General features: G+C 40.5%; 2 protein-coding genes across 5 annotated transcripts in view; one reads left to right on the forward strand and one right to left on the reverse strand.

Annotated features, from left to right (window-relative positions):
* The window catches only part of LOC128738040 (ATP-dependent RNA helicase Ddx1), a 243,776-nt gene that overhangs the window by 16,583 nt on the left and 202,125 nt on the right, over window positions 1-25,068 (reverse strand). The window lies entirely within an intron of this gene.
* The window catches only part of LOC128738042 (endophilin-A), a 37,513-nt gene continuing 35,221 nt past the window's right edge, over window positions 22,777-25,068 (forward strand). For 2 of the 4 annotated variants that reach the window (XM_053832860.1, XM_053832862.1), the window contains exons 1-2: window positions 22,777-22,849; window positions 24,192-24,709. In XM_053832860.1, coding sequence (XP_053688835.1) covers window positions 24,665-24,709 — 45 coding nt within the window. In that variant the 5' untranslated portion in view covers window positions 22,777-22,849; window positions 24,192-24,664. The remainder of the gene's footprint in view (window positions 22,850-24,191; window positions 24,710-25,068) is intronic. The other 2 variants (XM_053832859.1, XM_053832863.1) reach the window with 2 other exon arrangements.

A 25,068-nucleotide genomic window follows, 5' to 3' on the forward strand; every position in this document is an offset into this window, starting at 1 on the left:
CGTCGCTGGCGACGACATTCCTACCTTCCTCCCCCCAAATTCTTACCTCTCTATCCCCCACTTGCATCTCCGATGATGATTTTCACTTCATGTTTTGAGCACTATCCAGTCCTCTCGTGCATGTCATGTTGAGTCCTCTCGTGCATGTCGTAGAACTCGTCCTTAGCATCATCGGATTTATCGTTTGTCGGTGCGCAGACGTTGATTAGGATGTAGTTGAAAAATTTGCCCTTAGTTTTCAATACACCTATATGGTCATCTAAGGGCCGCCACTGGATAACTCGTTGCTTTTTCTTTCCCAACACCATATTCTGCTTTTCTACCGTCACTGTAGTAGAAGAGCTCCTTTTCTCCGGAATTTGGCCATCGAACTTCCTGTATAGCAGCGATATCTACTCCGAGTCGACGCAGCTCTTGAGCAAGCAAGCCAGCTCGTGCCAGTTCATGTAGATTTCGAACATTCCAGGTACTAATTTTCCAATCTTTATCCATTACTCGTTTCCTTGTTCCTTGCCGTGTCCTATACCGATTGATCCATTCTGTATTTCCTTCTTTGTTGTTCGTGTAAGTGAGAATTTCGGCATATTATCTTAGGTATAACTTGCGAGATACCACATTTCATAATCAGCTGTTCGCTCCGAGACAGGCGCTGTGTGAGCCGCCCCTTACCTGGGGTACAGGCGCTCGAGTACGCACCTCCTAGCTTAGCTGCTCCAGTATGTACCTGAAGCATTTCCAGGTAAGGCCATCGATCGTCATCATTTGACTTAGATCTGCGTGGAGGCGCTAGGTTGAAGCTTGAGAGAGCCAGAACTATGTTTCACGCTCCTTCCAAGTAAATCTTCCCATTTCATACCCGGTTAGTGCTATGGTATAGTAAAAATTCAATGAATAACACAAAATTAATTATTGCCAATTACCACACAATATTTACAAGAGTAACATGTGAAAAGGGCCTATGTCCAGATGAAAGATTCTCTTCGTGTCTCTTCTCTTCCGTTTATCACGGCGATGCAAACGCACTTGAATGGATTATTTCTGCATGAAACAGTTGCAGACGTTATTTGCTAGCTATTGGTAGCGAAAAATTGCATTGGAATGCATTCATGTCGCCGTGGTAAACGCAAGAGAGGAGACACAAAGAGAATCCCTCATTTGCATATAGGCCCTTTTCACATGTTGCGCGAAAATTTGTTGTCGTTACACTGGATGGTAAGTCAACTAGAAAAACCGGGAAATCGGCAGGACACGGTCGACGGTCTTCTATCATGGTTTTCACGTGTTACATCAACAGCCTGACTAGAGCTGACTCAAGTTGATGGCGTAACCCGCCATTAGCCTCTAGGTCTGTGCTGCTGCTGCGGATTCCAGTTGAGATTTTGTTTTTGTTCGCTTTTCTCTCATCAAAATATGAGAGATCCATGTCAACCTACGCTTCCGAATCTCTGTAATATCTGGCGCTGGTAATCTTCTTCTCTTCTCTTGGATACTCTTACAACTGAGTCCATTATTTTGAACTATTGTGGTATGCCTCGTTTTATTATTTTACTGTACGCTCCAAGCTTACCTATCACTTATTGAGGAAGTGACAGGCTGGTAGATGGAGCGAGACATGTGCCAATCAGGGATGTCTAGGTTTATGATCCTAGTACAATCATCGGCGACGCCTACCAGATCTCCCCTTTTTGAGATACTGCAGTCTGCGTACTATTTGTGTTCCACGATTGCAGAGCAAGTGTTCCAAGGTTAAATATCATCTTGTACGAAACTCCGAAGATGATATTTACTCGGACCATGTCCTTTCGCAAGACCGGTAAGCTTGCTGAGATCTCACTTATTGAGACTCAGCAATCTTTGAGTAACCCAGGGATGGATACTCGACGTTATATATTTTTAGATTGTTCGAGCGATTGTACAGTAATTCTACTGGCCATAACTGTTCGGCTCTCCTTTTGTTTCAGCCCACCCTCCAGCACACAGTCAGAGATCAGGCAGAGTGAATCTCGACCCGTGAGTAGAGAGTTGGAGCCACATCTTCGTTTGTCGACTCACAACGAGTCGGCGTGTTGAGGATAGACGAGGATCAGGACTGAACCTCAGCTAGCGCATCGGTCAAGTCCTGTCCCTCCCTTACTCTCCTCTCCACCTCATTCGTTTCTTTGTTTTTCGGCAGAGAGAGCGTGCATGGTAACAAATCGTGCACTGCATCAGTGACCGGTTTGATGCAGCAAGGGTAAGTTGCTGTGGAGGGCGCCCTGGTACTCCACAGGCTCCATTACGGCGAGAGAATTTATAGAACCCCTCCACCATCCATCCTTCGGCACGGGTCGCGTCACAGCTTGGATTAGGGGTTTATCCATTCAAGTTTTTACACAATAGCCATGGATAACAGCTATTACAACTATCCCCTTTAGGGGCTTTGGACCCTCTGCTTTGGTTCCTGGGAGTCAAGAGAACCGTCCTGCAGGCGGAGAGTACACTTCAGCCTTCGCATGAGTGCTCCCATCTCTGTCCTCATACGACCCTACACCCTAGTTTCCACCCGTTGCCCGATTTCCACTACGGAACGTATCCCGGATGGTACCACGAGGAGGTAGAGATAGGAGTTGCTGAATAAGAGGCTGTGGAACCTCATGGTGGTTCTAGAGCGCATTATTCAACCATTTACCATTTACCATGGCGCTGGTAATATTTACGATCGAGTTCCGAATTAGAAATCAAATGTAAGTGTGAGGCAACCATGCCCGAAAAATGTATCCAGGTAACGATTAACATAGACCTGCAGTTGTCTCTGTTGTTATGCACCACGTCTCGCAATAGAACGGATCCTATGTGGAGTTGATGGCGGGCCTTACAAGCTTGAACCACTAAAAACAACGGACAAAGTAACGGACGATGTAAGTAATAATAACTCTAATCGGAACAATCGGCAAAGACCCAGGTGACGGAAACGGTTGGAACGATTGGAAATCAGGAACATGGAACTGTCGGATCCTAAACTTTCTCGGAAGTACCCTAGTGCTTTCTGGAGAAGTGAAGAGCCGCAATTTCGACATCTTAGCGCTGTAGGAGGAATACTGGAAAGGAACGATGGTACGTAAGTATATGGAAGGTCACACTGCGGCAATACACACGAACTGGGCACAGCTTTCTTTATTTCCCGATCAACCCCCGAATGTGCAGATTAAGAATCAAGGGCCGATTATTTAATACATATTAGCATAATTAACGTGCACAGTCCTCAACTCTGAAGTACCGATGATGACAAAGACGAATTTTACGCGCAACTGGAGCGCAAATATGCTGCCCAATACATGATGTCAAAATCATCATCGGGGACTATGCTCAGGGTGCTCAGGTGGGTCAGAAGGAGGAATTTAAACCGGTGGAGATTAGACGGTTCAGTGCACACCCGATAACGAACGGAAACTGCCTAAGACTTGTCAACTTCGCCACCTCCAAGAACATGGTCGTACGTAGTACCTTTTTCCAACACAACCTCCACCATCGATACACCTGGAGATCACCCAACCAGGCGGAATCACAAATCGACCACGTTCTGAAATCTGGAAGGTTAGGTAGAATATATTCATTATATTTCATCAATTCCCACTTTATCGCACCCGAAGCTAGTACCTAACATTGGTTTCGAATCACCAGAAATTTTTACGATAATAATGCAACAAAAAGGTTAAACCAAAACGGTTAGGCGAAAAACACTTCTTGGAATCCCATTAAGCCATGGAAAAAGTACGGAATTTTTTTCAGGTGGTCACAATTGTATTCGCAGTAATTTTGTAGCGTGATATCTATCTCGTAAGCAGACTTGTCGACCAAAATTTTAGCATTGAGATTCAGTAACTAGATATATAATTTACACGGATTTAATGTAAACGCTGTTTCAGTGTCATTGAGATAAGCATGCCAAGGAAATACTGAGTATTTTCGCTTAGAATGTCTTTGCAGCTTTTGTTAAAATTGGCACTATTCAGTCATCAAAAACCTTCATTTTTTCCTTTACTTTAACCCTTTATAAGGCAGTGGCATTAGTATTGCCATCAACGAAAAATATTTGTTTTGCGTCTATAATAACATCAATATAATTAGAGAAGCGAAATAGAAAGGGTTGATGCGAAGTTATCTTCTCTTATGAATATATTCTAAAATAAGGCGACATCCATTTAGTACGTCACGCAAATTTTGACCAAAATCTACCCCCCTCCCCCCGTTGTCACATTTCGTCACACATTCGTGACCCCCCCCCCCTGAGAAAGTACGTCACGTCACGGCAACACCCCCCCCCCCCTTTCACTACAACAAAATTAAATAATCGTTCCAACATTTTTATTTAAAGCTTTCAAATGAATTTCAGCAAATAGAAAAAGGAAAATTTTCGAGCTTATAAGTCGGATTTTGATCGCTGATGTGTCGTCGATTAATGTTTCGCGCACATCCACGCCCTTTACATCCATCCACTCTAATTCGTCTGACCTAGTTGAAAGAATCAGGACTTCCTGCTGACGTCTTGCAGCAACACGCCTTGGAAGAACTTTTCTGACGGATTTTGTCACTTTGTGTATACATTCAACCTTAGATGCGAAATTTAATCCGCAAGTGGCATAAACTCTATCCCTCAGAGAGCTTTTGAGTGAGAGGCAGTATAAATTATACCGAAAAACCTAAAAAGCAGCCGTGGAACTTCGGTATGAGTTTTTGTTCATCGACTGAGTTCAGCACGAATATCGAGGGAAAACATTGCCATGGGTCTCTGGTAGCATCCCGTAACCCTTCAGGAGTTTGTGTGACTGCTATTTGCGGTTGCAAAAATCTTTTAGGCAGGACGGTACTCAAGCAGCTCTTCAACGGTGTACTGCATATTCTGCAAAGCCTTAATGGAGAGTTCATACTACATAGAATAAATGAGTCCTGTTCACACATATATTTAAAAAAAAGTTTTCATTCAAAAAATTTAACTATTTGTTTTAAAATTCATCAGTACGTTGATTTTATAGAAGCCTTCAATAGTTGTATCTTGAAATGAAGGCTAAATATAATTTCCCGAATAAATTTTTCATTTGATTTTGTTTCATGTGACGTCACATAACTTCATACCCCCCTCCCCCCTTCGTCACAAATCATCACGATTAGTTCAACCCCCCCTCCCCCCTATAAGCGTGACGTACTTTATGGATGCCCCCTAAGTCTCCTGACTTTTATTCGTTTGTCACAGTGTAAACAAACGACTTCAAATTTTCCATGATTAAGTAAATGTTAGATAGGTAGGTATTTATTTTCTGTTTTTTAAAGTGCAAAAAAAAAAAAAAAAATCTTTAATCGAATTTGTCACGGCGATATCTATTTCTACTCCAAAGGCAGCACACGACAAATGTAACTGTAACTTCGAGATAAGATAAGCCAATTTCAACTGTGCGACATTCTGGTATAAAAAGAAAATAAAAACAAACATCAGTCCGTTGATCGAAGGGAGCTTCCGACAAGCTTGCAACAAAAAAGTAGCAAGTTCAAAGCGCTTCACACTGTATCGCAAACCAGTTGCACAGTCGTCAACTGTGGATTTTCAGTACGTAAATTTTATAGTTGCTTTGTGACCATTGCCGTAGAAGCCTGTTTTTATTCATGAACTACAAAAAAGGGTTTATGAACTTAGCACCTCAGCACCTCGTTGATATACGTAATCGCTCCATTGCAGAATATGTTTGCGATTGTCTCCGTTTTATGCGCTGTATCCCGTATCCTGTCGAAGTTTGTCAGCTGTAAGCAGTGGAACCTAGCTTCAGGCGGTGCCGTATGTGCCAATCGTTCGTTATCGACTCTATCATCGGTAGGATTTGTTTTGTTTGAACTTCCTGGTATTGCTATTTTTATGCAGCGTTCCCGAATGAATTGAAATTAAATGGCCTAGTGAGGGTTTGCAACTAACAGTCCTTCGCTGCTTTAGGAAAACTCGTTACGTTGTATTGATTTAAAACGCGCAAGCTCAGGGTAAATCTTTCACTCGGTCCTAGGGTTGCGCTTAAATGTGCACAAATGAGCTATTAAATAGAAAAATTTCTTTGTTGCTAGAAACTGAACTTTGGGGGTTCCGAGACAGTTTTTTCTTATAATTAAAGTTAATTTAAATAAACCATAACCCTGGAAATTTTAATAATTGGAAAAAGCAAATCCCTGGTGATACATTCTGCTTTCAGAACTTGACCTTTTGTTTTTATTCGACAGACTTCGTAGCCAGCTGCTAGAGTACAGGAAAATTGCAGGACCTTAGAACCAGCCTCTCCTAATGGAGATTCGAACCTACGCCGGCTGGCTTATTAGTTCAGTGTCGTATTCTAGTTATACTTTCAATGACTGGAAAACTTGTCCTTGGGCATTTCATACATGTCAATGAGAGCCTCTTTCAATCAACTGTTAAAACCAACTGTCCATTTTTGCAAAGTGATTTAAACCTTCGCCAACACCATAGCGGTACTCGACGGAAAAGGTCAAGGTAATGCACGCGTCAGCTTCCATTCGTGATGCGAGCTGCACTGCACTGCACTGCAAGCCCTATATCCTTAGGGCATCCGCCCGTCCGCCCGCCCACTGTGACAGCGACAGGAGCACGAAGAACGAAACTGCTGGATCATCGATGCTTGTCGTTGTTCGACTTTGCTTTTCTATCCGTCTCGCAGTACCTGCCGAAACCTGGGACTATCATGCGCTCTTATAAACAAGCATCAGTTTAACTTGTTACAACAGTGACATCGCAATCATTTAACTATCACACAGATGGAAGAGACGCACATTTGTTAAGCTTTCGTTTATATGAATGAAACTGATATCCTAGGCAACATTCTCACTTTCGCAGCATATCGTTCAGTCGTTATAACGGCGAACGCTTCACGGTCTGCTACTGGACCTTTGCTCCCAGATTTATGGGGGTTGGATTTTTTATAAAACGATGCTTTCTACTTCGGAGCAGGTATATTATGGTTGTTCTTCGAGTTCAAATATACTCTTTTCCGTAATTTATTGGTTGAAAACGTGAAAGCGAGTTTGTACGCATGTGTCGCTACCACCTCCTTAGCACAGAACTGGCGCGGTTGGCATCGTCTAGCAAAGCAATTCTATATTGAATAAATTATATCAATGAGATACCTTTAGTGGAAAGCTACCATCCTTATTTGGTGGCGGCACATACCATAATGCATATCATTTACTCTGCCACAGATAACACCCAGGCAAGGTCGATTTACGCAAGAAACTGTTTATTGTCTAGAACAATGCAAAACCACTAACTAACTGATGGGAGGGTATCTGCTCGGTACGTTTTAGAATGAGCGCGGCGATGAGCATTTTATCCTTGAATGTCGCAGGTGGAAAATCGATTTTCCACGCTGCGCTGTCTGCATTCGTTAGCAAGATTGAGATTCTGTAGAAAAGGTAACAGGTAAAAAATTAAATAGGGAAACTGAACTGCTGCAACACTGTCAACGTCTACATCTACATAGAATGGAACATGCTGGTGCTTTTGGCTTCTTTTACTGGTTTGGGAATTTCGATTGATTTGAATTGAACTATCGTACAGCGAAGGCTTTTTAGAAAAAGTCTTTTATTTGAATATTTCTAAATCCTCTGGGCTGGTCTGATGTCAAGAACAAAAAAAAAAGATATAAAGGTGCCGCTGATATGCTGCTTGCTTACTACATGCGCTTGTTTCTATCAGTTTTGGCCAAAAGAATTTTTATTTTTTGACGAGTTGAAAAGTTGAGTATTGGATGTGTTTTCTTTATCAATGCAGCAATCGCAGTTTCATCGAATGTTTGAAGTTATTATAATATTTTTCTTAAAACCACACAAAAATACACACAGAATAGAACAAAACCACGACAGAACACTCATTCAAACCAATCGTTATAAGATGAGGGAAACCATCCCACTTATGCAAATCGCCAATTACGAACAGATTTGTGGGAATTTATCAAGCCGCTATCGTTGACGGAGGTCAACAATGGATCAAATATTTACACTGCGGCAGATCCTGCAGAAAGGCTGTGAATACAGAGTTCCTATGCACCGTTTGTTCGTTGACTTCAAAGCTGCATATGATCCCATCGTTCGAATAGAGCTATGTAAAATCATGTACCAGAACGGATTCCCCGGGAAGTTAATCAAACTGATTCAATCTACTATTGATGGTACACAGTGGTGTGTTAAGAATTCGGGTGGATTTATCGAGTTCATTCCAATCACACAAAGGTGATGGTCTCTCATGTCTGCCGTTCAACATAGCGCTACACAGGTGCGGATGCGGATATCAATAGCTGCTTTGTCAAGTATATAGATATTATGGGCAGCATATTTATTCCGTTGGCTGAACAGCACATCAGACTAAACCGAGAACCAGAAAAGATTGGATGAAAGGTAAATAGTCCTAAACAAAATACATGCTAGCCGATGGAACCAAGACCGACCGACGCCGCTTAGGTTTGAGGTAGTTTCAAATTTGTCTTACTTGGCTCACTGCCAACGGCGGATACTGACACCGATCGTGAGAATCGGATGCTTATTATCAGCAGAACTCGTGCTTACTATGGGCTCGAGTAAGAATTGCGCTGGATGAGATTAAGCTCCCCTACAAAGTGTACCCTCTACCAGACGCTCGTTAGACAGGTTGTTTTCTACGAGCATGAAACTTGGACCAAGTTCGACCTGCGTATGCTCGGAGTTTAAAAAAAAAACTAGTGCTAGCTAAGGACAATCTACGGCGGCGTGCAGAAGAATGGGGTATAGAGAAGGAGGATGAACCATGAACTCACGCTGCTCTAAACCCAGTATTCAAAAGGCTGAACGGATACGATGGGCAGGGCATGTAGTATGGATACCGGACAACTACCCTGCAAAGATGCAATTTGCTTCAAATTCGGTAAGAACAAGGCGACCAGGGGCACAGCTAGCAAAATGGTTAGACCAGGTGGAGCAAGATCTGGCGGAGAGTTCACTATGTTCAAGGAATTAGTTTTAGGGTTATGAAGCTTGCAGATGAAGGATCCACTCTTCAGAAGACCGTATTTGGATGGGTTATATCAGGACGTTTTCCTGGTAGCGTAATGGAGCTTCCTAGAACCGTAACTTACTCCTGCTCGACCGTCGACCTTCGTGAAATGTAAGCTAAACTCTGAGAATTGGAGTTGGCGTGCGAAGGAGAAGCTTCATACACAGCTGCAGCCAAGGTCGCCAAGAAAAACTTTTACGTCGATGATATACTGACAGGTACTGATCATTTGTAAGAAGGAGAGATGTTTGCGGCAAAGGTAATCGAATTCATGAGGTCGGCAGGATTTATGCTGCGAAAATGGAACTCGAATAGCGCAGAACTCTTATCGACTGTTCCTCAGGAGCTTAGGGATAAATCGAGCTACCCTAGAATTCGATTCGTCATCGTCTTCAGTTAAGACATTGAGGTTTGCCAGCCTCTGACAGTTTTTGTTTCACTGTACCGTCCTGGAATACTGAAGGAACAATCACCAAACGAGTAGTACTTTCGAACACGGCTCGTCTTTTTGATCCTGGTTTAATCGGTCTTATCGTAGTCCTTGGGGCTAAAATCTTTATGCAGAATTTGTGGAAGCAGAAGCTCGATTGGGATGAAGCACTGACAGATAAATTCCAAACCTTCTGGACCGAATGTCGTAGAAACGTTTAGGCATTCGATTCTCTGTCTGTTCCAAGATTGACGAATTTCAGCAACAGTTTGAAAGCTGTAGAACTCCACGGCTTCTGTGGCGCCTCGGAAGCAACACATGGTCACAGAACAGAAGTGGAAGTCCGAACGATCAAAACTGGTAACAGAGTCTTTTTTGTTTTTATTTTTCTTGGAAAAGGTTTTCGCATAGAAGCGAATAACAGCAATATAAGCAGAACGCTCGCTGCCAATCGCATAGCATGCTTTCGTGTGCATTCGTCTGCGTTCGTGTGTTTTCGTGGAAAAAAAGTGACTCGCTACCGCCAGGTTCGCTAGTATCTGTAGAAAGTATCATGTACGTGTTTGGATTTCTACTTCAACTTCTGTTCTGTGATATGGTGCATGCTTATATTTGCTGTGTGAATTGTATGATGGCTCAGTCACAGTCCGTCTGATAACAACCAAATCTCGCATCGCCCCATTAGAAAATCTCTCTCACAAGATGAAGTTGTCTATGGGCTCTATTCTGTAAGTCACGTCGAGCAACTCGGTTCGACTCAGTCACTGTCGAGTGTCGAGTGCAAGAAGAACGGGCAGCATAGCGGCTCAATGCACGACCAAAACAAAGCTAGCTCAGGCGTCACTTGCTAACCGTCACTAGCTTTTTGGCGGTGGACTCAGTCGAGTTACTTGACAAAATCGGGTCGCCTGGGACTTACATAATACCAAAAGTTGACTAGTCGAGCAAAGTGACTCGACGTGACTTACAGAATAGGGCCCTATATCTCGCTAAGAAGTCTCATTCATGTCATGTAGATGACAAACTCCGCAGCAGCATAGAACTCTCCGCCGACTCTACGATAGTCAAGTGTTGTTTATCATCGTTGCCATCCCGATGGCAAGCATTTGTTGCATACCGTTTGTCGGAGATTCAGTACCTCACTATAAATGGAGTATGGACATGTTTTCGCTGGGAATGACACCTGTACTGTTACAATATCAAACCTTATGGTTCAACGGCCCGTTATGGCTGCGTCAAGACCGTTCGACATGACCAAGTTCATTGGAATAACAACCAGTTCTCGACAAATCCCTGTTGGAAGAACGAGTATCGACATCGCTTTCCCTTCAAGTTATGGCCACCAGCAAAATTTTTGACTTACGATCCTCGCTTCCGAATCTCGTTCGACTAGTAGGGTAGATTCGTCGTTTTAGGGACAATTTCACAAATCGTACAAGCAGGCGCGCATTGGTAATGTGTCTTGCGCCGAGTATAATGAAGCAGAAATTGCTCTAGTATGCTTTACCAAATGACCAAATAGCAGTACGGGTACGTCTGTCTTACAATAATCATCATGATACTATTGTAGAAGAAAGTCAGTAATAGAAAAATTAAATATTAAACCATTATTGAGACATACATTAATAGCGTTCCGCCTTGACCCGAAGCGAAATTAACATTTGCTTTTAGTAAAGCACTTCTGACCCAGCGTAATTTGTTTTCCGTCAATCACTGACTACAATATATAGTATAATAAAATTACATTCAACGTAAATGGTGAATTTATTTACTAAATTTAACGCTTAACTAGCCGAATAAACCAGATAGCTAGAGAAGTCCATGAATATTGTCGTATTATCAGTTTCGTGTATTCCTCTCAAAACGCTGCATCAGATCCCGCTCTTAATAAGCAATTGGTTCCATCAGCACTTATTGCGTAGCATGAAACATAAACCAAAGCCAATGAAGCGAAAGTTCGGTGTGTTTGTTTAGTATAGTGTGGAACAAGTTCACACATATGCCGGTTATTTGTGAACGGATTTTTTTTTGTATTCAATTGTACCGGCTTACAATTTTAAACTGTAGGTATATGGATTTTCGTCGTATCTTTTGTGTTACGTACTCGTACATATTTCAACCTTGTAGCTGTTGTTTGTAATGTTTTCAATTTTTTGTTCTCACAACATCATATCAGCTGTTTGATGCATTTTTTAATTTGATATAAAAAACTAATTCGCCGAAGAAACAAACAGGCCTGATTTTGTGATTTTTGTTTGGTTTAATTTTTGTTCGCTTTACTGAATAATGTCCGATTGAGATGAAATATTAAATTTCTTTACTTGTATTTGCAGTCGACTCAATATATACAAGATTTCTCAGATTTTTCATTTTATTAATATGAAGCAAATCCTTAGAAGATGCTGTGAATTTTAATAGCCTTACAGTTAAATGTATTCAATCTCCGATATTCTCTTTTTGCGATCTTTACTTAGCGTGTATTCATCGAGTTTAATATAAATGTAATTATTTATATACGACCTAAAGTTACACCTTTCATAATAATCACATACATATTTTAAATTATATTGATGTGCTTTTTAATTCGCGAATATAGTCGAAAGTTTGAAATTTTTTCACTAGAAAAAAAAACAGATAATAAAATATGAATGTTTACAAAATTTGAATTGGCGATACGAACTACAAAATAAAAAAAGCTTCTCTTATATATCCTTCGACATACTAAAGCCATTCTTTTCTTCTATATTTTCAGGTACCCTTCAGGTAAATGTGGCCAAAATGACTTCCGGAATTCAATGATTTCGTTGGTTTGATCCTCTTTTACTGCTCGCATGTGACCGAGGTAAATCAATTCTATATAGTCACGCTAGGAAGATGACGTACAAAGAAGATCCACTGCCACGTCGTTATCGACGAAATGTCAGCCCCACGAAGCTTGCAAGCACATAATGCCGGCCGTCCGTGTGTACAGGATCTCGGTTGGCTGGTCGGTCTACTAGTGTAGAAGCGCACTTTGCTTGTGATGGATAAAGCTGAATGAAACACTTGAGCTCACTACAGCCGAAGGCGGAATGTATAGAATTTGCGTGGGCGTTCGATACGGTGTTATATACACACGCGCGGGGTCCTGTCTAGCTGCAGGCAGGAGACGCAATTGGCGAAAGGTGAACCGATCCGGTAAAAATCTACTGCTGTATGGTTCTGGCTGCCCACGGGCTATGCCTGCTCGGCGGAGTGGATATTTTGGTTGCAAAACCAACCAAGTGGGTAGAAAAATTATGAATGAAGTTAATTGTTAGAGCTTGGGAAACCGTACTCAATTTTTTTACGCACAACCGTGGGCGGTGCGGTTGACAGTACATTTTCACTGCCTGGCACTAAATTGATCTTTAGTAGCTACTGATTCAATTTTATGCTGAAGTAATTGTGTGCTCAGAGTGATTGGATTTAATATCAGTAGCAAAGCTTCCATGCTGGGATTTTAGTTGCTAAACGGCAGCGTCCGTAACTTTTGTTATACTCGCGAGTGGAAATCGATTTTTGGGCTTGGGAAAGGATGCGTGAAAATAAACGTTTTCTAAGGAACGACGCGGCAGACATCAGACATGGGTTTCTCGGGGCGTCTGCATGTCTGAGGTCTGAGCCAGCTTCTTTTTTTCTCGTCCCATCCCATGCCAAATATTTATCGGCGTAGGCAGAAACTGCTTCTGCCAGATAGAATTTTATTATTGATTCTGGAAAGTCGAAGCCATGGGATGCGTCGTAGGGCAAATGTCTATGATTAGATGAGATGGTATAATTTTAGCAACAAAGTAAAAACAGTATAGATCTCTTAATAAAGCTTTCCTTAATTTCGATTTTTTTTACTGAAAATTTTACACGCCAGTCTTTTTACTATTTTGTTTACTATGCTGAATTTGAGCAGTTCAAAAAAATTTATTTTATTTGTAATTACGTACTAAGATGTTTTGAGGTATAGTAGGTATAGTAATATAATATACCGAGAACTAAAATAATTTCACATTCAAATATAAATTGAATCGTAATAGTTACGAGGAGGTCATACCTTGTACGTCAGGGATGTAATACCGTAGGTCGTTGGTATTGCAAGCAATTTATCGTGAATAAGGTTAATTCTCAGTTGCACATTTTATTCAGTTTTAAGGACCGTTTGCTTCATATTGGTACGGTTGTGTTTATGATTATTACGGGTTTCCTGAGGATTAGAGAGAGTAGAATACGCGAATGGTTTTTACGAGTCCGTGTATCTGCTTCACGGTATGTCTCGTCTGCCCAGAATGTCACGAACAGGAATGTTAGGTTGTATTCCTCAGGCCTAAGGATGGTCCAACAGCTGGTTTCGTTCTCATTCGAATATCCAACATGGCATGGCAACATAATCCTGAGGGATCGCTTCACCATTTAACAGAAGCTACAGCTTGAGTTGGTTCACGTCTCCTAAAAAAGCTACTGTCTCAGTTTTCGAATCAAAAACCTTCTTAATGCACCATAACGCAGTGCCAGAAAATAATTTTACGCTTTGGTCATACAGAAACCAAACACCACAACGGTCTAGACTTAGAACATTATAATTGACAACTATTTTCGTATACGGATAGCATCAAATATACTGACGTCTTCAGACATAAACCGAAGGAAGGGGGCTACCTATCTTCAAATTTGAACTTCTAATTAAGAGTTTTATTTGATATTGGATTTCGAACTTGGACTTTGAAATTAAATTGAAATTGGATTTCAAACAGGACATGAAATTTGACTTGAAATGAGACTTAAATTGGACTTTGAATTGAAGATGAAATTGATCTTGCGATTAAAGTTAACAATGTACTTGAATTTGTAGTTAATACTGAACTTTCTGAACTTTGGTCCTTCCAGGTGGCCACGAGGTACGACGTTGGTTGAACAAGCCAGTCGTCGTATGTTAGAATCTCAGCTGGGAGAGGTTCAGATAGGATCGTAGCACTAACCCTGCAATTGTTCTGTACTCTAACAACTGGTTACGAAATCTGTTGAATAAAAACAGAAGGTCAAGTTTCGAAAGCGGAATGTAGCACCTACACTTACTCTTGCGTTTGCTTTTTTACTTTTAAAAAGCGACATAAAATTGAGTCTAAAATTGAATTTGAAATAAGGCTTCAAATTGGATTTAAAATTAATGTTGCAACCGAATTTCGCATGAAACTTAAAATGGAACATGAAATGCTACAAGAAATTGAAATTAAAATTAGACTTGGAACTGCACTTGAAACTGGATTTGACTGGATTAAGGTAAAATCTTAATGTTCACACACGTAATCGATTTCGGGGTTTTCAAAAGCAGTCTTCATTTCATTTCTTTCCCTATAAGAACATAATGAATTCGTGAACATAACTTTTATTCTGTTAAGATCGACTGAGGTACATATATTGTATTGCGGATTTTCGGCTTTCCAGTCAGTTTTATATTGAAAACGGCTTTTTTATACTGCCTGACCTTTCGGCCTTTGATTTTGGCCTTTTTCAAAGGTAACTGCAATAGTGTATTTATTTTAATAACAGGGTATAACTTTAACACATTGAACATAAAAACATATTTTGATTTCTACTCACTATGGTTACGTTTTCTTGTCTAATCGTTGATTGCCAACGGAAGGAAGTTCAAATTTTAACAGCTTCAAATGCATTGGTTTAGTGACAAAATAATGGTATGACCACGTGGAGGCGCTAGGTAGGGCCTCAAGATGACTAAAGATATGTTGGGCGCTTATCCTAGTTGCCTTCCCCATTTCATACCCACAAGCGCATACTTGGTGCCTTCGACCGGAAACCAAAATCCCCTGTTCGAGATGTAGCAAAAAAACTGAATATGAGCAAAAATTTCGTGCTGAAGGCCAAAACTCGACCTGGATTACGTACGTTTAAGGCCCCAAACCGTGACGAAAAAAAGAATGCGGCCGTGCCCGGGTTTTATACGATCAAAATTTGACGAAACCATACTGCTGCGTTAGCGGACGACGAGATTTATGTGAAAGCGGATTTCAATCAGATTCAACTGTAAGCGGATAAGTTTGATGTTCCAGAGAACCTTCGAAAACAGAAGGTGTTGAGGTTTGCCAAGAAATTCATGATTTGGTAAGCAATTTCATACGGAAAACGGAGTGCTTCTTTCCTGACCACAGATACCATAAAGGGGCAGGTGTATTTGAAAGAGTGTCTCCAAAAGTGACTTCTTCCCTCTTCTGGGGTCTAAGTGTAACTAATGTTGATTGCCGAAAGATCTTAAGCCCCTAAATACACTGAAGCTGCGGTGCGGCCAGTCGAGAAATACTGGGTTATTATTAAGGGGGCATAGTACTTTTTACACCATATTTTTTGCCTTATTTCAAATATTTTTTTCTCAATAACGCGAAAAGCGAATCGATTCGGGTTTATTGCTTGCTAAACATTGCACTTTATACTAATATTTGCAGTTTTGTTTGCATATGTGAACCTCTTCCCCTCTCCCCTACGGCTCCTTGAACATGATCATTCGGAAAAAACATGATTTGCGGTACCATGGATTGGCGCTGGGGGGCTCATCCGAATTGAAAAATTCCAAAACGACATGAAAGAATATTAAATTATTTCGTGTTTGACCCATCCTTTTTTAAAATTCGAACGCATAACAAAATGGCGGACATTCAAACATAAAAGTAAGGTTTTTAGCCGAAAAAATTGACTTTAAACATTTCTTAAAAATATAAAAATTGTAATATCGAAAAAAGGATGGGTCAAACACTAGATAATTTTGTTAGCTTTGAAACAAAAAAAGAATCATGAGAATTGCTTCAGCCGTTCTTGAGATATTTATTTTTTTTTTTTTTTTTTGTTTTTTTTTTTTTTAATAAGGTATAGTTTATTTGGTCAATAATATAGTAAAACTAATTACATAATAAAGTTTTTTACTCTTCAGTGTTCAAAAAGAAATCTAAGCTTGAAATATTAATTACACCATCATGTTGGCTAATATAGGAAATATAATTGTTGAATAGTTTTAGTATTTTGATTTTATCGCGACGAGCTATACCTATCAGTTGTGGCCTGCTCAACTCCGCGAAGGATAGGCTTCGCCAGCCTCGAAAAAACGTATTTATTTTTTGGCGTAGAAGATCCCAAGCTGCTACAACTCGTCGACATTCACTAAATTTGTGTTGCAATGTTTCATATGTTGCATTACAGTGTACACAGTTTGCTCCATCAGCGCGTCCAATGCGTGTGAAAAGACTGCGGTGTTCGATTTTCTCGTTCACAAACATATAGAGCTGGGTTTTAGCTCTACACCCAAGCTGTTTGATACCTACGTTTTTCCAGCATCTCATCCAATTAGTATTTGGGTGTTTTCTTTCTATTCTAGGACTTTCCGTTAAGCTAACGTAATGCTGATGTATTATGCTGGTGACAGGATATTGTTGCAACCGTGCAGGTAGTTGGGAAAACTGCTGGAAAACCATCTTTGCGTCCGGGAGATCAGGGGGTATAGGCAGCGAATTGTCTTGAAATATTAGCGAGTTGTAGTATGGCATCGTATTAATTTCTCTAACATGTCTGCTGATAAGTAGCGCCTTACACTTTAGGGCTGGAAGTTGCAATTTAAGGCCACCTTTCTGGTAATCCCGTGCTAACTGCTGAATCGGTATCCGAGCAGGGGCTCTGCTCCACAAAAACGTGCCGATAGTGGCGGTTATTTTTGCAATGTGTACACTGTTAGGAGGCAGGATTGACGATAGGAACCAAATTTTGGACGTCATGAATGTGTTGACGACTATTACCTTCTGGTGAAGTGTGAGTAGCCGTAGTGATTGCAGCCACGCATGTTGAGAAAAACGACTATCGAGAGCATCCCAGTTCGTTTTGATCATCTCTTTGATGGAGTTACAATAGTAGACACCTAAGACTTTCACTTTGCTTACCGTCTGTAGCCAGGGAATGGATATTGGGTTACCATCTGAGAATCCTACATCTATAGATGTAGTTTTTTGCCAGTTTATTTTTGCTCCAGATATTTCTCCGAATCGTGAGAAAAAATCTCTCATTTCGGCGATTTTTTGAGGTGAGGATGAGATGACAGTAATATCATCGGCGTAGGCTACGATCAGGTCGCTCTCATTTATACGTTCGAGTTCTCGGAGTAACGGATGTAAGTATAGGACGAAGAGATGCATGCTCATGGGATCCCCTTGTCTAACCGATCGTTGGATCCGAAAGGGTGCCGATAGGTGTCCGTTGATCATTAGGCGTGATGATGATGCATTGGCAATTTGTGTTAGTAGCTGGACAAAATCAGCATTTATTCCGAGAGTGAGCATCGTACGATAAAGGAAAGAGTGACGAACTCTATCGAACGCTTGCTCGAGATCAAACGAGATGAGCTTTGCTCTTTGTTTATTTTTGATTAACTGCGCTATGCGATCTTTGAGAGCAAGAGTTGCTTGGAAGATGTTACCGTCGGGATTTGCACACTTTTGCACATTACTTATTATATTATGCTCTCGCATGACGTTTTCGAGTCTCACTTTCAGAATTCTAGCTAACAGTTTGTAGTCGTAATTCAACAGAGAGATAGGTCTGTACGATCGGACGGTATTGTCGCCTCCTTTCTTTTTTACAAGTACGATCACTCCATCCACGAACTCCGGTGGAAAATTTGATTGTAGTGCTTCGTTAAGCACTAGATTTAGTTCTCTATGTATAATGTTAAAACAACGCAGGTAAAACTCTGTCGGAATTCCATCAGGTCCGGGAGATTTTTTTGCAGCGCTAAATTTGATAGCAGTGTAGATTTCGGCAGTAGTAATTTCACACATACAAGCTTCATTCGCCTCATCTCGTTCCGGAATTACTCTGTCACATTGAAACGCTTCATCAACGGGGTTTTCGTTTGTAGTCTCAGTGTATAAGCTGGTGAAGTATTGGAGTACATGGGCTTCGATTTGTTCGGGACTCTCTAACATTTCTTCACGATCGTTTAGTAGACAAGTTATCGTTGTCTTTTTCCTTCGACGTTCTCCAAGCTGAAAAGTTGAGAGCGGCTCTCCTGCTATGAAGGTTTCGTTAATTTGGGTGAACATTTGAGTTGATCTACGCTGTAATGCCAGCATTTTGGCTTTTAGGCGGTTTATGGTAGGCAGCATCTCCGGGTGTTGGAAGTAGATATTATAGGCCTGGTCTAGCTGTGTGTAAAGTCTCTGATGCTCATTATGGAATTCGAGAAAAGCAGCTTTTGATTTCCACCGGAAAAACTTCAGAATTTGTGGTTTCGCGTATCTCTGCCACCATAGCATCCATGATTGGTAATTGCGCCGTTGGCGCGTCCAGTACTGCCATCGATTTTCGAACGCTTCAATGTTTTCAGCTGTTATAATATTGGGACGAAGTGACCAGAAGCCTCTACCGTTTGGCCGCCCGAGGGATGGAAGAACGATTCTCATTGTAATGGCCTTATGATTGGTAAAAGAGCATACATGCGTTCCGATGTCTCTCAATTTCTCTCGCAGTCCACGGTCGATGTAGAAGCGATCGAGTCTAGATGACGAATTATGTGTTATATAGGTAGGGCCAGGGTCTCTGGCTTTTAACTGCTCCCATGCATCACACATTTGAAGTTGATTTACAGTTGCTTGTAGAGAAGGGCTCATATTATATCCCGTTGCGTCGCACTGGCGGATTACACAATTAAAATCTCCACCGAGAATCACATGGTCGGTTCGGTGACGAAGATAGAAAGCAATTGTTTCGTTGAAGAAGCGCTCTCTCTCGGCTCGAGCAGTAGATCCTGAGGGCGCATAAACACAGGCTAGAGTGGTGTTGTGTACGCGTAGTGTGATCAAACGGCTGTCTAAACTCTTTTCGACGTTGCTGAATTGTATATATTCTTTGAGGGCTATTGCTGTCCCCCTCCTAGTGTGGTCTACATTGCAAATAACAGTGTATCCAGGAAGAGATAGTTGCTGATTTTCAATCTCTTGCAGAAAAATAATGTCTAATTCCATGGTTCTAAGAAAAGTACGCAGCGCGTCAAGTTTTGTCGAGTTTGTGATTGTGTTTATATTAATTGAGGCAATGTTGTAACTACAGAGATCCATTACAAAAGAGTTTCGTCTCCCACCATTCTTTCGACGTCATTAGTACGTAACTTCTTGGTCGATCGTCGTGTACGTCTGCTGCATGATGAGGATGTAGAATCGTCTGTTTCCATGTCGTCTAGTTTGTGGAGGGATGACAAACTTTCGTTTTCTACCAAGGGTTGATTATCGGAAACGTGAAGTTGTTTGGGAACTACTGGTTCGGCTGTTTGCTTGTTTGTAGTACTCCCGAAGCCTGCCTGTGCTGACGTCGAGGGTAGTGGTGTAGGGGTTTTAAAAGTATTCTTGCTTACGGTTTGCCAGGACCACGGGCTCAGGCGAGTGCCTGTATCCGTAGGTATACGGGAATCATTCGCTTGCTTCGGTTCACTCAACTGTTTCGATGTGTTTGTCTGCCTCTTAACTATTTTCGGCCTCGTCGTTTGTCGTGCCACGTTCGCATACGTTTTCGCATTAGGATCTACTGAGAATTTTTGGACCAACAACTTTTTGTTTTGAATGCATGTGATACCAGAATGTACGAATTCGCCACAGTGACGACATGTGAGTTTCTGGTTATAGTAAGATACATTTGTTGTTTCTCCGTCGATCGTGATATATGATGGAATGTTGTGTTTCACTATCATTTTGGCAATTCGAACTCCAGTCGGGTATCCACCGAAGCGATAGTTCTCTCCCCACATCTGTTCGTAAATCGAAAGCACTTCGCCATACTCACGCAGATATTCTTTTATTTGGGTATCAGTGATGTCTATAGGAAGGTCGTAAAGCTTTACCTCTACAGCACCGTCCTCCATCTTCAGCCTTAGTCTATATAACTTGCCATCGGATTCGATGTCGTGTTTGTCGTCGTGTTGTTCTACCATTCTCTGCGCAACCGCAAGATCGCTGGCCGTAATGAATGCACAGCCCATAGTTCTGCTGCATTGAATTCGTTTCACCTCTTCATGAGTCATACCAAGCACTGTTCCGATAAACTCGTGTAGTTCTTCGAAAGACGGTTTTTTTGGTACATTTGCATACTCAATGCGAAAAGTATTTTCGCGACGCCTCATCTTCGAATGTCTATCGCCGTTTCCTGGCCCGGCGGTGCCAAGATATTAAAAGAAACTTTAAGCGAAAAAAATATAAGCTCGTAAACGACTTCCGTGATAAGCGAACACATCCACTCAATTTGGAAGTTGAGCTCCAACTGTTATGGTACCGACTTTTAAAACCTGGTTTCGAGAAAAACGACATTGAAGTTTTTATTCGCTGTGTAATCGCTCCAGACATGCGCGGTACAAATAGCTGTAACTTTGTCAGTTTTTGGAATTCATCGAAATGACTTGAAACACATATGGTCAAAATGTTAATCTTTCGAAATAATCAATAAAAAAAATTTCGATTTTTTTAAATTGAAAAAGTACTATGCCCCCTTAAGCAGAATCTTCTGAAACGTCCTAAAGTAGTCAAAACGGTTGAAGAAATGAAGCATTTGAGATTATGCAAAACATGTCGATTTCGAGGTCGTGCAAAACCTCATGCGGGGTTATGACCAAAGTACAGGTGATCGGATATAAAGGTGAAATAAAATAAAGTAAAATATAGATTAAAGAACTAAGTTTAATAATCGGATAAAAACTCGAATTTTGCCAATTAAATTTGTGTGTTGAATTTTACAGAAGACACCCTTTAATTTAAAAAAAACTGGTTAAATAAATAGTGTAGCAAGCGTTTCATAGCAAAGCTACATGTTTGATTGGATTTATCTGAATTTAGTGGATTTAGTTAAAATTGGAGTGTAAAAACTCAGGTTCTGAGTAGTTTTCCAACATTAAAATTGGTTGGAGAAGCCAAAAATTGGGTTATTTTTCACAGTGAATAATTCAATCATTGATAATAATTAGCCAAAATCAAATTTTCTGCTCAAGTTTATAAACCCGTTCTCGTTTTAATTTGTAAGTTTCTGCAGATGTTTCCTATCCGAGTTTCTATGTTGGGCTCTACATATGTCGTTGATATCGATTTGCCATAGCTTGTTCAGAAAATTTAATATCGTAGCGTAGAATAAACACAATCAAATATAATCTAACATAATCTACTAAATTGATTTCATTTCGCCGTCGATTGTCGTGCAATTTCGGTTCCTCCGGCTTGCTTCGTCGTGGTTCGAAAACCTATCGGTTTATCGTTTGCAGATCTACAGTCAATAAAATAATCTTCAGCATCAATAACTCTGGATTCGAATGACTTTCCTGTTGACATTCCGACGATATTGTTTCACGTTTAGTTGCGATGAAGATAGGATAAACCACTAGTAGACGGGGTCTAGTGAATGAGTTGAGATAGTCGGTTGGTTAGAGGTGATGAAATAGAAAGCTTCGCCAGACAAATTATATGAACCGTCCTTTTATTGTATGCATATTGTCTGCTTTATTCGTTTGGAAATTGCGCATGCGTCGAATTTTTCTCTTCTTGTAAATTTTCACTGACACACAAGAGCTTTGAACGAGGCATGCATTGTGTGTAGAAGACCGAGAGTTAGGGTGCAACATTGATGTTAATCTAGCATCTAATATTAGAGCACTACGTTTAATAGTAAAATTCAACTGAATATTCCTCTAAGTATTTTCTATTAAGTGCATTCGTATCTGCGGAAAAGTCAGGTAATCATGCTTTCAACCTGCGGTAAAAATACATCTTTGACGAAAACCATTCCGAGTATTTGTTCAATCGGAAAGGCCAAAACACACCAATACCATTTTATTTCATTGGTTAGAAGCTGATGACCGTGATCCTGTTTCGGATTCTCCCAGCTCCTTGCACTCCTTTTCACCCATGAAGCTTGCCGTCCATGCCGTGCATGCTGCTGAACTTTTATGCTGGAAAATTGCTCTCGCAGCTTTTCTCTAAGGCCGAAAGAGAGTAACTATCGTATGTCGAAAGATTCGCTGGAGCTTCGAACGCATTGGGAACGCGTTCTGCCAGTTCCTTTTCGGAGAGGGTAGCGTGTGCCAGTGACGAGCAAAGTACTGCTATCTTGTAGAAATTTACGCATTTTTTCATCCGCCCAAAAAGGGAATTTCCTGTACTCATTATAGCTTCCTTCCAATCCATCGTGGTTACTGCTGTAGCAGCCGACACGCTAGATCGAAAGAAGAAGCGTTTCAGTGTGATTCCGTGTGTGTGGCCCTAGTGGAAAAATATTCACGTGATTTCGGGTGCTGCTCCGTGTGGGGTGCAAATTTTTCATCAATCAGCAAGGTCAATATCCATTTTAGAATAGCATAAAATTGGTGTGATTACTTCGACAGTAATGGCAGCCAGCCTTTTCTGGAATTAACAAAGTAACAGAGCATATTTTTTCTCGGTGGCATGCAGTAAAGCTGTGTTTCAGTGCAAAAGATGGTCTTTCTCCATTCTACAGGGGAATTAGTGTGTCTATTGGTGATTAAAGGCCTTCTTTTATAGACAAACAATGACCTTGATTTGCGATGGATGTTTTTCGCGGTCGACAATGAATCAGGATAATATGTATCATTTCATTTAGATTTTTTATCAGCATCAAACACAGGTTGATTACGCTCTTGAAAAATTCAAATATTTAGATATCCTGAACGATATATTTTTCAATTGAACTATCATAATTCGGGGCCCTTAAAAATACACCTGATGACTATTTTATATATTAATCAGTGAGATTCTAAGGTTCGCCTTAGTCTGGTCTGAAGGTTACGAAGTTTAGTTTGATTGGTTTTTAAATAGCAAGTAATAAACGTAAGTCGCACACAATATTTCAAAATAACCTTCAAAATTGCCTTTTCAATCCTATCAAAATATTCCAACTTCTTGATAAAATGTTATATTATTTAGAAGTTCCCGATTAAGAAGTTTAATGACTATTAAGTTATCACGAAATATGTTCAATTGTCTTCCGGAAATAATAATAATTATTAATAGATATTTAATTGATTTATCATTGTCTACAGTACGCCCTTACACTTAGCCTGAGTGAAAGCAATTAGCACAGAGGATGTTGTTTTATCTTCGCAATGAAAATCTTTTCTAAGTTTCCTGATTGCAGTTGATTTTGCTGCAGCACTGGACGTGCTGCTTGCTGCATTCACGGCAGAGCAAATCTTTGACTCGGATCTCTTGTGACTTGAAAAAGTTTGGCGAAAGTTATATGCATTTTAATTAGCAATTTCGCGAAAATGTGTTGAACACTGCCATCATCGTTTGCTGCAACCCAACGCTTGAAGTTTCATTAGAAAAAAATAAACATGGTTGAAAACTTTCACCACTTTTTTTTCAATTAAGTGTCATAAACGATCACAATGTTTTGTGACTTAGAATGAAATTGTGCAGATTAATTTTACTTCGCCCTCTAAAATTAAAATGGAGTAATTTTTCAATTCATATTGTACATAATACTTGAACTTAATAACATTTTTGTAGAATTTAAAAAAATATAATAAAAACATTTTTTTTTCTTTTCATCTTTCTTACATGTCATGTGGCTCTGTTACTATCGATGCTGGTTGGTCTGGATATTATTCTCTGGTTGCGATTTCTTCGCCTCGCTATGGGTTCTACAACTTTTTAGTGTCATCCATCCGGTGCAAGTATATAGTGTGCTGAAGAGAAAGTCGAAAAAAAAGAATAAAGTAAATAGTACCGTGGAATGAAGCAGGCAGTAAAGATCTATTGATTGTGCTGTGATATTGGTAAATGTGCGTCCTCAGAAAAAATAAATAAATAGAAAAATCCCTCTCTACCAGGAGGAAGCGTAAGTGGAACAAGGAATACGTTCAATAATATCAGAAAGTAGTGTTCTTTTGTGAATAGCTCTCGGTGTTTTCGCAACTGCCAGTAACGAGTAGCGCTTGCAACAAACCTATCGTGAACAGCAGTAGCAGCAGCAGCAGCAGCAGGGGAAAAGTTGGAGAACAATCTGCCACACCGTTACAACAGTTGGTGCCAGTGCTAGTGGAGACAACGGTCCGTCAGCAAGTGTAACTGTGTTCGATTTCGTCGGACGGCTGCCGTACAGAAAACAGCTTCAAAATTAGTTCCAGCATGGCGTTCGCTGGTCTGAAAAAGCAGATCAACAAAGCGAATCAGGTGAGAATGTGCACATTATAATTTTTAAGTAAAGCTTTCGATAGCCATGCGTCTCCATAATTTCTCATATTGATGGAGGCGGATGCGGTTTGTTCGAAATATTTGCGAATTATTTCAAACTATGCACTTGCTTCATCTTTTTGAAGTTAGGTGTGTCATTCATTTGATAACTTTTATGTTGATGAATCTTAAACTAAATGACGATGACCGTGACCTAAATTAACTGTAACCTACTAGTGAAGCTGGTAGAAACCATCAAGAATGCATCACTCTCGCATTGTTTCACATATGCATGTTACATACATATGTATGTAGGGAATACACAATGCAGTAGGATTAAAAATCAAAGTTAAACTGCC

The sequence above is a fragment of the Sabethes cyaneus genome, chromosome 2, assembly GCF_943734655.1.
Source record: "Sabethes cyaneus chromosome 2, idSabCyanKW18_F2, whole genome shotgun sequence".
Lineage (NCBI taxonomy): Eukaryota > Metazoa > Arthropoda > Insecta > Diptera > Culicidae > Sabethes > Sabethes cyaneus.